Here is a 12,720-nt window from a genome sequence, read left to right as displayed (position 1 = left end):
AGAGAGAGAGAGAGAGAGAGAGAGAGAATGCAAGCCATCCAAAAGAAATAATGCATGGCTATGTTTCACATGAGCAATAAACAACACAAAGCAAGCCCTTCATCACAACATTGGCATGCGATATGAAGTAGAAGAGGATTCTGTGTAGTGGTTAGGAAGCAGAGACTCTACAGTCAGATGGACAAAGTTCAAATCACAGATGCACTACTTTCTAGTCATAACACCTTGGAAAAGTCACCACATGGAAAGAGTGCCAACAACAATCCTGAAAGGTAACGAGTGCTCTGAGGAGTAAACCCAATGCCATTCCTATAACTGACTTAATTATCCAGTATGTGGGTCAGCAGTGAGTGTTCAATGCACAGCTGTTGTCTTCATGGTTATAGTCATAGCTTACTGGAGAAATTCAGATAGTAATGGTTGGATCGCGAAGGACAGCTGCCATCTATTAACAAAATTGACTTTGGCTCTCTTGGATCTGTCGAGGCAATTTCTCCCTCACCTCTACCCTCAACCTCCCCCAGGCATTCTTTTACTGTTTCAATCTTTAGAAAAAAGAGAATTGATTTTTTTTTTAATGTATGTGTGTCAGTGCCTGACTATATGTCTGTGCACCATATACATGCATACCAGCAGACTTCAGAAAAGGCATTGGACATCCTGGGACTGGAGTTACAAGCAGTTGTAAGGTATGATGTGGGTGCCCATACACACACACACACACACACACACACACACACACACACACACACACAGAGTCATGCGTGGCTTATTCACAAATGTAGCTTCTATGAGAGAAATAAGCTATTCTGTCTCTGTCTTCATTAACCTTTCTTGTTCTCCTTCTCTCCTCCTTTCCCATTCCTTCCCCTTTAGAATCCCTGCTCTGTTTTCATGCCAGATGTTTATATGTAAATCTAAATTTCACACATGCGAGAGAACATGTTCTATGTCTTTCACTCTGGACTAACTGAACCTGACAATCTCCAGTTACATGCATTTTCCTGCATTGAGAAATAACTTAATTCTTCTCTATGGCCATGTAACACTCTGTGTTATTTACCACATTTCCCCTAGCCCTTCCTTCCTTCCTTCCTTCCTTCCTTCCTTCCTTCCTTCCTTCCTTCCTTCCTTCCTTCCTTCCTTCCTCCCTTTAATGAATATCTTGGCCACTTCCTATCTACAGACTGCTGTGAATGGAGCAAAGATAAAAATGAGCATACAGGTGTCTGAGGTGTGTTGAGTTAGGACTCCTTTGGGCAGCTGAGTCATATGGGAATGCTAGTTTTGGTTTTTTGAGAGCTTGCGTAACTGATGTCCATAATGGCCACACTAGGCCACCTTCCACCAGCAGCTTGTGACAGTTTGTCCTGTCCCCCAGTCTTACTATTATTTTTTGTCATCTGCTTCTAGCTATTCTGACCTGGGTGAAATGGAATCTCAAAAGTAGTCTTAATGTGCATTTCTCTGACAGATAAAAGATAGTGAACATTTTCGTAAATTTACTGGTCATTTGCATTTTTTCTTTGGAGAACTGTCTATTAAACTTATTTGCACATTTACTGATCCAATGGCTTATTTTCATGGTGTTTAAATTGTATGGTTCTTTATAGGTTTTAATTCCTTGTTAGAGGTATAGTTGGCAAAGATTTTCTTCCTACCAAGAAGTGTACAGGGAAGGATCCATGGCTCCAGTTACATATGTAGCTGAGGATGGTCTTCTCTGACATCCAATGGGAGGGGGGCCCTTGGTCCTGTCTAGGTTTGATGCCTGGAGCAGTGGGGTGGGCGAGTGTGGGTGGGTGAGGGAGCACCCTCATAGAGGCAAAGGGGAGGGGGAGAGGGCAGGTGTGGGATGGGAGGCTTGTGGAGGGGTAACCAGGAAGTGGGATACAATTTGAGATGTAAATGAATGGAATAATTAATTAAAAAAAGATTTTCTTCCTTTTATAGGTTGTCTTTTCATAGAGTGCATTTCTTTCATAGACAGACTCAGAACAAAAGGATGGATAATTCTATGAAACCATTTCCTAAGTACACTGCCCATTTTAGTCAAGGCTATTTGTTCCGATCTGTTTGTTTCTGGCATTAGCTTGTTTTCAGGGCTAGTACTTAACTCCTAAATTCACTTTGTGTGTTTCTGCGTGTGACTAAGTGTTAAATGTTCCTACTCTTCATGAAAGCATCAAAAACAGTATCAAGACTTTCACTATCCATGAGAAAACATTTTGGCAGGCAAACCTCATCACTAACAAAGAGGGTGTCCTTCGCTTTCACAGGTAGCCTTGAGTCTTTGAAGGAAAATCAGGACGGTGGGCAGTGGGCAGTTTTGTCATGCCTGTTCCTGAAAAGCTCAGTGATGCTGAAGTAGAGTGAAATTTTCCTTGCAGTGCTTGCTTTACTTTGGAAAGAATGTTTTACTCCCTTGTGCCCTCTCAAAGATGCTCTCAAACTAATGGATGCTCAAAAATAATCCAGGAAAGGTAAACATGAAGCATAGCTCCATGGAGGGACTAGAGGGATTCATCAAATGTGAGGAGTGTTAGTGTACTGGACACTGGGTAGCCTCTGCCCCCCTGCATGCTGGTGCCATACACTTCTGCCCTGTGCCCTGTGCGTCATCTGAGAGCAGCAAACATTTGCTCCTTCACAGAGCCCCGCAGCTGCACAAACACAACCGTGCTTCCTGGCTTACCAGTTTAATGTGTTCTCGCTTCTGATACTTCTCGCTGTAATACTGCTCTTGCCGAAGATTAAGCAGCTGCTGTTGTTGCTTGTCTTTCAAGTCTATCAACTTCTGAGTCATTTCTGCATCCAGGGCAGCGAGGTCTTGCTCAATGGCTGATGAGCCGTGGTCAGGGCTGCTGGGTTCAGATCTGCAAAGACACAGACAGAGAAATGCAAGAACTGGGAAGGTGGTACCAGGTGCTTGTGAGGTTCCAGAATGTCTCCTCTCAAGGCTACTGGGCTTGGATGTAAAAACCTAAACCACTAGAATGAGAAGGTATGAATCCCACATCGAGACAGAAACTATTTTTGCATAAAGGGCTCTTCACATTCTGTGGAGTGCTCAGGGGAGATGACGGATGAAGGAATGAGAGAATGCTGTACTGAACACACTACCCAATGGTTACTCGGAGAAATCTGTAAGATTTACTTGTAGATTAAGGGAGATGGGAGACAGGAAGGCATAGCTAGGACTCCAGGGTCTTGGATTTTCCTGATCCATCTTCGGATATGAAATGTTTTGAGACTTTTTGCTTTTTGATGGACAATTCTAAAAAGAGGTAATCTTTTTACATCTTCCATCAAAACAGGCTCAAAGCCACTCCAGAGCTTCTAGAAATAAATCCTTGGGAGATCTGATACTGAGAAAGCATTTTTCTCTCAGAGAAGACCATGTAATCTTTCTTTAGACAGAGAAGTAGAATGCTCTGTCCTATATTTCCTTTCCTCAAAGGATAGGAGGTTAATTCAGTGTTCAAGAACAGAAACGGCATCGAGAGTTGGTGCTGTATTGCAGAAACACAATGTGAACTATGCGGGTGATAGTTCACCATGCATAGCATTTAAGACTTGTACTAGCCACCTATAAATGGGAAATGAGTGATACTAATTTTTAACAAGATGTGCTATAAGCTGGATGTGCGAGGAACACCTGTAATCCTAGCATTCAGGAACTCAAAACAGACTGATTGCAAAGTGTCACCTCAGTTACAAGGCAATCTCTGGACTCAAAAGAATAATTGTGAGATGGCTCAGTGGTTAAGAGTGCCGACTGCGCTTCCAAAGGTCCTGAGTTCAAATCCCAGCAACCACATGGTGGCTCACAACCATCCGTAATGAAATCTGATGCCCTCTTCTGGAGTGTCTGAAGACAGCTACAGTGTACTTACAAATAATAAATGAATAAATAAATATTAAATAAAAGAGAAAGATTGTTATAAAAAAGAATAATTGTATGTGCATATATTAATTTAACCAATTAAGAGAAGCCAAAAGATGTCAGAGTTATTTTAGTTTTCTTTTTTTAATGGAGTCGGAGAAATCTGGCATGTATTTCATAGTTTGAGTACATCATAGTACTGATAAAATGCACTTTTTCCTTGCTTGGGTTACATGTTAAGTTTTCCACTGAGCTACACTTGGAGTCCAAATGACCTAATCAAGGGCCTAATAGCCACATGCGGCTCATGGCTCCTGTCTAAGATGTGTATGTGCGTGTGTCGCTTTTATTTTCCATAAAGTTTCCACATACTTGCTGACAACTATGCCTAGGCCTATTCTCTCTCTCTCTCTCTCTCTCTCTCTCTCTCTCTCTCTCTCTCTCTCTCTCTCTCTCTCTCTCTCTCTCTCTCTCTCTCTCTTCTCCTCTGTTTCTCTGTTTCTATCCCATTCCCCCCTTCTCTTCCTCTCTCCCTCTTTCTCTCTCCCTCTTTCTCTCTTTCCCTGTCGCTCTCCCTCCGTGCCCCCTTTGTGTGTGAAGGAGGCATGGAGGTTTCTGCTCACAGATAAGTATTAGGGACCCTGGAGTATTAAACACACAGAGTTGTTCCTTCAAAGAAAGGGATGCAGCATGGATGTGGTTAGTAGCCTGGTGACCTTTACACTATTTGTGTGGCTGAGACCACACAGGATCCTTGTCTAGAAAGCCTGAGCTTTATAAATCCATCTTTATGGAAGATATCACATGTAGTTTATAAAGAGTTTTAATGTAGGTGTGTCCAATCTTTATTTAGTTTCCTTTGTGCTGTGTTGTGCACAGGAGGTTGAGTTAGTTTCCTTTTTTTAACATTTTTTTATTTTATTTTAATTTAATTAGGTATTTTCTTCATTTACATTTCCAATGCTATCCCAAAAGTCCCCCATACCCTCCCCCCCACTCCCCTACCCACTTCTTGGCCCTAGTGTTCCCCTGTACTGGGGCATATAAAGTTTGCCAGACCAATGGGCCTCTCTTTCCTCTGATGGCCGACTAGGCCATCTTCTGATACATATGCAGCTAGAGACACGAGCTCTGGGGGGTACTGGTTAGTTCATATTGTTGTTCCACCTATAGGGTTGCAGACCCCTTCAGCTCCTTGGGTATTTTCTCTAGGAGTTAGTTTTCAACAGAATGTTTTCACCAGATTGTGCTGTGCTTAAATATGCCTAAAATAAACTACTTGTTAGACTCTGTAAGCATGAAGCAATACCCTACTTAGTCATGTTAAACCAAACCACTTTCTTGCCTCCTGTGGATCACTACTCTGCTGGTCCTGGTGGTCACAGAGACCCTGCATATGTGGGATTCAAGCAGAAGAGAAGGTTTCAGAAGCCCTGCCTGGCTTCCTCTATATGCTGGCCTCTTTGTACATTGCGGGCTACAGAGGCATATATATACACATTTCTCCTGTGAAATCATTTTGATGCTGCATTAGGAATTTTCAGGATATGGTATAAGAGCACATAAACATATAAATGTGTGCATCTTTAGAGTTCTTAGGAGGTATTTAGAGCAAACTTGGCCTTCACTGGCTGTGCAGCAAGAGGTAAATGCTGATTTAGCCTTTAGATTCCCCAGAAGGAGTGACACATCTCACCTGCTATCATTCTACATCTGTTCAACCTCTAAGGAAAGTTGATTTTTGCTACTTTTTAAAAATCAAGTCTTGCATTTTGATCGTGTTTTCAAGGTGAGCACACATTACATCATAGGTCACAATATGGATTTGAAGCTGCAGCCTGCTTTTCTCTACCTGGTGAGAAAGATGATGATTCAGAGCACAGTAAGAGGACAAGGAGGCATCACAGCCTACCGTGTTCCCAACCATGGACAGGTGGCTTACACACTCCGTTTCAGGACGGCATATAGAAGTTTCAGCTAGAGAAAAAGGTTGTATTTCTCAGCAGCGATAATTCCCTTTAGGTCAAGCCCTCGAAAGACTTTGAGAGCTGTTGACCCATTTCTAGAAAAGCTCTGACTGTGAGCGCTACATCCGTTTCCTGCATCTCTGATGATTGTTGGGTCACCCTGACCACATCTCTCCATTTATCAGTTATCAGGAACCATTAGGACATCTCATAAGAGTAATTTGTTAAACTCTTACCCTATGAACCCAGCTCTGAAGAGGCTCCTAAAAACAGCTTTCCCATTGCTGCTTCTATGAGGCAAACTCTGAGCCACATGGCTTTAGCTGGAGAGTGGAGTGCCTTGAACAGATATGGCCATCGTGATCACACAAATTTCAATCTCTACAAGGATAGCTGGTAGTTACAGAGCCACGTGGGCTGTGTCTTCTTTCCTCCAGGTATCCATTTCACATCCAAAACTCTCTTAGGAAAAACAAGACAAGGATCCAGCCCTTGCTACCATTTCTGTGCCCTTCTTTTTAGGAAAAACATGTATCAACACCCATCTGGACTCCTGAGTGTCCCCTCAAGTCTCTCTGTTCCTGCTCTGAGTCCCCAGTCCTGACAGAGTACCATCTAGACACCACGACTCTAGCATCACCTGCTCCAAGCATGACTGAAGCAGACTTGATAGCAGCTCATGTACATCTCAAAAATGCAGCAAAGGGTCATCTTCCATATAGCAGCTAGGAATATTTTCTGAGGCTATTAATTAGACTACAGAAATTTCATCGAACTGTTTCCTTCTGTGGCTTCTCACTCAACCACATAAGTTCTGAATTACATGTCATTTGCTTCTGCTCTGGAAGACCTTGGTTAAAAGGTACCCTCTCCTAGCTGCTAGACATCATTTGTGTCACACCACATGGGACTCATTAGGTCTTATCCATTTTGCCAACTCAGCTATTCTTGAAACAGGTCAATTTTTCCCTGCTCTGAATCTTCCCCTTGGCCTGGGACTGCCTCCTATCACTCTATGGTTGTGCATGATTGATTCCTTAGGAGTCACCTCATTCTATACTGTGGCATGTCAGAATGGCTCTCCCAGCTGGGTGTGGTGACATTTGCATATAATCTCAGCTTTTGGACAACAAGGCAGGCAAATTATGACTTCAAGTCCATCCCAAGTGTGGGGGGCTGGTGTGCGGTGTGCTACATACTGGCTTTCTCCTTATGATCTACTCAGCAGCCTATTTACTTATAGATCCCAGAACCACCAGCCAAGAGGTGGCCCCACCCACAATAGGCTGAGTCCTCTCAAAGCAATCATTGAGAAAATGCCCTTCAGGCTTACCCACAGCCAATCTTATGGAGGCATTTTCTCAACTGAGAATCCCTTATCTCAGATGACTCTAGCTTGTGCCAAGTCATCATAAAACCTAGCTGGCAAACTGAGCTACACATGGTGATGCTCTGTCTCAAAACTCTAGAGAGTAGGTATCAGCTAGGTAGTGAAGGACTTGTCCAGCATGCACAAGTCCCTGGGATCCATCCTTAGCACTGCAATAAAAAAATTTACAAACACAGGGGATGTTATCTTCTCTGAGGTCATTCTACATCAAAATATTGTTCTTCTTTTTTATAGTCTTTATGGTTATGCTGTACCATGGTTATATTTGTTGTCCATTTTCCTCTAGTTATTGAGATGTCTTGGGTTTCCATTATTGTGATAAAACACTGTGACTAAAACTACTTGGGGAGCAAAGCGATTATTTCATCTTACACTTCCATCATTGAAGGAAGTCAGGGCAGGTACCTGGAGGAAGGAACAAATGCAGGGGCCATGGAGAAGTGTTGCTTATTGACTTGTTCCTCATGGCTTCCTCAGCCTTCTTCCTTATAAACCCCGGGACCATTAACTCAGCACTACTGACAGTAAAATAGCCTTCTCACGTCAAACATTAATTATGAAAATGCACCAAACACTTCCTGGGGCAGTTTGATGGGTACATTGAGAGTTTTCTAGTTCTTATAAGCTGAGATAAAACTAACCAGCAAACGTGACTTGCATATTTGCTGTTTAAGGGTAAAATTGTATACAATTATTGAATTATCCACAGGGCACAAGAAACACAATAATAATATTACTCAATAGCTATGCCAGGCTTGCTTCTCTCTGCCACATTCCAAGTGCTTTGAGTACATGAGAGATGTACTGTGAGAGCCCCAGACCCCAGGATATCTGTCAGGCCATTACGGGTTTCAGGCATCAAAAGAAAGTTGAAACGTCTCCTTCCTCATGGTAAGCAGTCTGTTCAACTCGATTCTAGGTACATAAGAACTCCATAACCACACTTTGGTAGCTGCTATGGTGTATGGGGATGGGGTGCGGCAGGGGTTGGGGACATCAGCTACCCGATATCTGAGCCAAGGGCTAGTGCTCTGGAAGCATAATTGTATATGTACTCCAGAATTTGTTCAAATGAAGAAATCCATACCCAAAGTCCTAGCTATGCCAAAACCAGAGAAAGAAGGGTCACAGGAGTTCAGCCAGCCAAGACTAGCCTGGAAAGCAGGGAGGGGAGGAGTGGGATGGTAGGAGGGAGGGAACTAAATTTAGCTTATAAGCAATTGTGAACTGAAAATACTCAAGAAGGGCAGGGTGAAGCATGTGGAGTGACTTTGCTCCCTGTGGCATCACAGCATATAAACCATCAACCCCCCGCCAGGGCTGCATCTCTTTATGGACTCACTTCTTCTTGCTGTCCTTTTTGGCGGATTTTTCCAAGGCTGCCCTCCTTCTCAGGTAGTCATTCTGAATCTCATTGTACTTGGTCGTGTGCTCCTTAATGAGCTCCGTGGTTTTCTTGTGGTGTCTCTTCACCAGGTCTTTCATTTCTTTGTAATGTTTCTTTTGAAGTTTCACGAACGACTTCTGTTGCTTGAGCTCTTCGATGGTTTGTGCCTCTACTTCTGCAACAGAGGAACATTAGGAGCTGAGTGACAGAGTGGCTGAGAGTCCAGGGGTAGGGACAGTGGCATCCTGTTCAGAGAGGAACAGCTTATTCCTTCCAAGAGTGGCTGAAGAGCACAGCCTAGATGTCAGAACTGTCAGTAAACTGCTCTGGCCACTAGCTAACGACTGTACTAGCTAAACATTGCAGAGAGCCAGTTCCTTCTTTGGGGCGTTAAGTTTGGTTTTCCCAGAAGTAGAGTCTAGAATGGGGATTTGGGTGCCTGTGGCTCCTTGTGGGCTGAGGAGAGGGGTTAGGAGGGAAGTAGATCAGCAGTGGAAACAACCAAGCAAAAAGCACACACATCAATTTCAGTCTGACTTCTGAACAATCCTACGAGAACCCAAGGTGTGCATGGCACATGGGTCTGGTCTCTCCATGAAGGCCAGCTTCTTGTGAATTTGGGATGATCAAAAGAGGATTTCCCTTTAGATAGAGGGAAATTCTGCAGAGAAGCAGAATTAATAACCTAGCCTCACTAAGCCCGGGAACAGGACATATCACATCAGAGGAAAATGGCACAGGCCCCCAACTTCATCCTTCTTAGGGATGTTGGCATTTCTACTAAAGGCTGGTATGATGGTTAAATAAAATAAAAATCATGGAAAGTGTTTAATTGTTTTTGGCACCATGCCTTAGATCAGTGGTTCTCAACCTTCCTAATGATGTGGCCCTTTAATTTTTCATGTTGTGGTAATCCCCAACCATAAATTGTTTTTTTGCTGCTACTTCATAACTATAATTCTGCTACTGTCATGAATCATAATGTAAATATTTCTAGAAATGGAGGTTTGCTGGAGGAGTCATGACCCACGAGTTGAGAGCCACTGCTAAAGCAACTTAGCAAATGATCACACCGGTTCAGCATCATTCAGGGGATGCACTGACAAGGGACACACCATAGGTTTCTCCCTCCATATCAGGGGATATGACAGTCAGGTGTGCCAAGAAAGTGTCCTTTAATCTAACTTTCACAAAGGCTCCAGCAGGGCTAGGGCCACCTGTATGACTGTAGTGTTTTATCCAAGGTTGAGGGAAAAAATGGTCAATGTGACAAAGTCTGATCTTAAATCACTACATAGGCACACGCCATCACTTCTATAATAAGCATTTGTAAAATGCGTTCTTACTTCTGAAGTCAAGATCCCACACTATCTTCTCTATTGCTTTCCCTAGAATTACAAGAATGGGGCTTGGGGGAGCCTTTCAATGTATGGTGTCTCAACTTCAATGAATTATCATTTATTTGGACCCAGCTAAGTCAGAGTTCACATGTTTCCATTTCTTGATTTGAACTTTCTGTTTTAGGAACAACAACACAAAAGATACCATAAATATTTAGAACTGTCAAGAGGTTCAGAAATAATATATGTCAGGAACCATAGCAAACCTAGATAGAAACGGACTGTGCATAAACAGGGGAGCTGGAATGGTAATTTCTGTTGCTAAACACCAAGGCCTTTAAACAGCGCCTCCTTCCCTTCCCATGTGTCTGTCCTGACAACCACTTTTTCTTCTTTTTGAAGGAAGAAGTTGTGGAGAGAACTAGATACATTTATTTAACAGGTTCTCTCAGGTTCAAACTGACTTCAGACAGTTGCATAATAATGGCTGCATTAAGAATTTATAATCCTGAGAAACGTCTGCATTTTCTGGTAGCTGATTCCACCTCATGAGAACCTAGAACATGAGCCATGGACAGTGTAGAAACAGAACTCCCCATGCTCCAACCCTCTAAGAAAAAGACAGTCTAACCTGTCTTTGAAAAAGCCTCCGGGGAAAAGACTATCCCTTGGGAATATCCCCAAATGTAAAAAGTAATGTTCATCTGCATAAAGACACATATCCCTAATGGGTGAACTGTTCAGAGATAGCCACAGTTAGGGTGCAGTGCAGACCCTCTCTGTATATATACTTGCAGACTTTTAGATAACATTTCAGTATCTTGTTTTCCACATCAGTGTTGTATTGTTTCCCATGGAAGTTCTTTAAAAACGTGCTTTGTTGCCTTATAAGTTCTTCATAATTTCTAGGGATGATTTACGTATTTTTGGTGAAATATAACTGTGTGGATAAAGTTTACATACCCTCAACCTGCAGCCCTGCACATTCTTGCAAAGCTGACATGTTTCAGTCATGGTAAACACCAGGTAAAAGGCAGAAGACTGCCAGGAGCCTTGATACCTTCTGGAACCTGTCCCTGACTAGGTGTAACCCAAGGCCGGGTTTCTTCTCCCCTCTGTACACTTACTGTGCAGTGTGTTCATGTGCCAAATTCCATGAGGAAAAAAAGGTTTATGCTCACCTGTTAACACGCTCTGGATCAGATCTTCTGTTTTGGCAGGTGCCTTCACAGACCCTGCAACCAAAAAGATCAAAGAAATGGCCTTCTTTATCTTCCAAATTTCTATCTCATTTTTCAAGCATGTTTGTGGATGGAGGTGCAGCCCTGGGGTAGAAGAGTACTTGGCCACCTGGGTTTCATCTCCAGTACTGGGCGAGTCCTGCCCCTGTGCCCCTAATTCTAAGTCTCTTTAGAGAGAATGGCTAATTGTGGTAGAAAGTTGTTTAAAACATATTTACAGTAAAACCCTTTTAGTTTGTAACTTGGACTCAATGCTATGCTGACGAGTAACTATGGGTATTCTCCATATATAGGGAGACATCCCTTCACTTGAACCAAAAGAAGAAATTCAATCTCAGCAATACTACTGCCACCTTCTGGCAAAATCAGGAATGACATGATTAAAGAGTGAATGCTGACCAAAGACCAATCAACTTCATGATCACTGTGCCAAGTGTGAGGTGTAATAGGTATTACACACCCTCAAAATGCTTCTACATAGAGGATTGGGAAGCAAAACTTTCAGAGGGAAGCCATTTTGACCTAGGGTTGGGACATGGCAACATTACCTGTCCCCACCAAGACGCATTAAGGGCACAGCATCAAAACAGAAGCCCAGACTAATGACAAGAAAACATTTGAGGCAGCTCAAAGAAAGCAAGGGACATTTTGAAAAATAATAAAATAGCAGGAGTATGAGAAACAAGAAAGAGTTGGGGGCTGTTACAAAAGGAAGGTGACCGTGGAGACATGATGAACAAGTGCACTCACTGTGGGACCCCGGGTGCAAATCTAGGACAATCAATAGACCCTGGGGCAAGGCAGGCCAAGCTTACAGAAGCCTAACTTGTTTTGAAAGCTTACTGTGTTCTTGCTGACTTGAGAGGGAAAGGAGAGTTTGCATCACAGAGTCTGTAATATTTTTTAACTGTTTCCTGTAAACCAAATTATTTTTGAGTATCACTTAAAAATCAAGATGTTAAAATGGCAAATTCTCTTTTATTCCCAGAAGCAATAAACTCAGTTCAGAAGCCCTGCAAGTCTTTGCACGTGGTAGATAATAATCATCTGGAAATGCCGTGTCCTGTTTATGGTTCACTATCTCCTATTATTGATTTCATTGGCTTTCTTAGGAGTAGAGGATCAGTTAATGCATGGTCGATACAAATGAAGAAGGATTTGTATTTATAAAACATATTCTCTGAAAAAGCAGCGTTGCCCATCAGTGAGAAGATCTGTATTTCACCAATGCCATGTTCCACTATGACAGAGAAGAAAACGGGTACAGAGTCACACTCTCATGCTTTATTTTATCCCCCTTCTGTTTTATTAACTGACTCAACTAGATGGATCAAATACATGCCACTTCTTGGCACTGAGTGATTACAGAGGATGCATGAATCTCAACCTGCTCTCAGGATGGCTCTGTCTGTTAAGAGAAACACCACACATACACACACACACACACACACACACACACACACACACACACACCATCACCACACCACTCTCACACACACACACACACAC

The 12,720-nt window shown here is 42.7% G+C and overlaps 1 protein-coding gene across 2 annotated transcripts in view; it reads right to left on the bottom strand.

Annotated features, from left to right (window-relative positions):
* The window catches only part of Plcb1 (phospholipase C beta 1), a 673,173-nt gene that overhangs the window by 102,451 nt on the left and 558,002 nt on the right, over positions 1-12,720 (bottom strand). For both annotated transcript variants that reach the window (XM_021181191.2, XM_029472272.1), the window contains exons 25-27: positions 11,152-11,205; positions 8,586-8,805; positions 2,696-2,876 (exon numbers count right to left, since the gene is read on the bottom strand). In XM_021181191.2, coding sequence (XP_021036850.1) covers positions 2,696-2,876; positions 8,586-8,805; positions 11,152-11,205 — 455 coding nt within the window. The remainder of the gene's footprint in view (positions 1-2,695; positions 2,877-8,585; positions 8,806-11,151; positions 11,206-12,720) is intronic.

This window comes from Mus caroli, chromosome 2 (assembly GCF_900094665.2).
Source record: "Mus caroli chromosome 2, CAROLI_EIJ_v1.1, whole genome shotgun sequence".
Taxonomy (NCBI): Eukaryota; Metazoa; Chordata; class Mammalia; order Rodentia; family Muridae; genus Mus; species Mus caroli.
The sequence above is the reverse complement of the archived record's forward strand: the minus strand, read 5'-3'. Positions and strand labels throughout refer to the sequence as shown.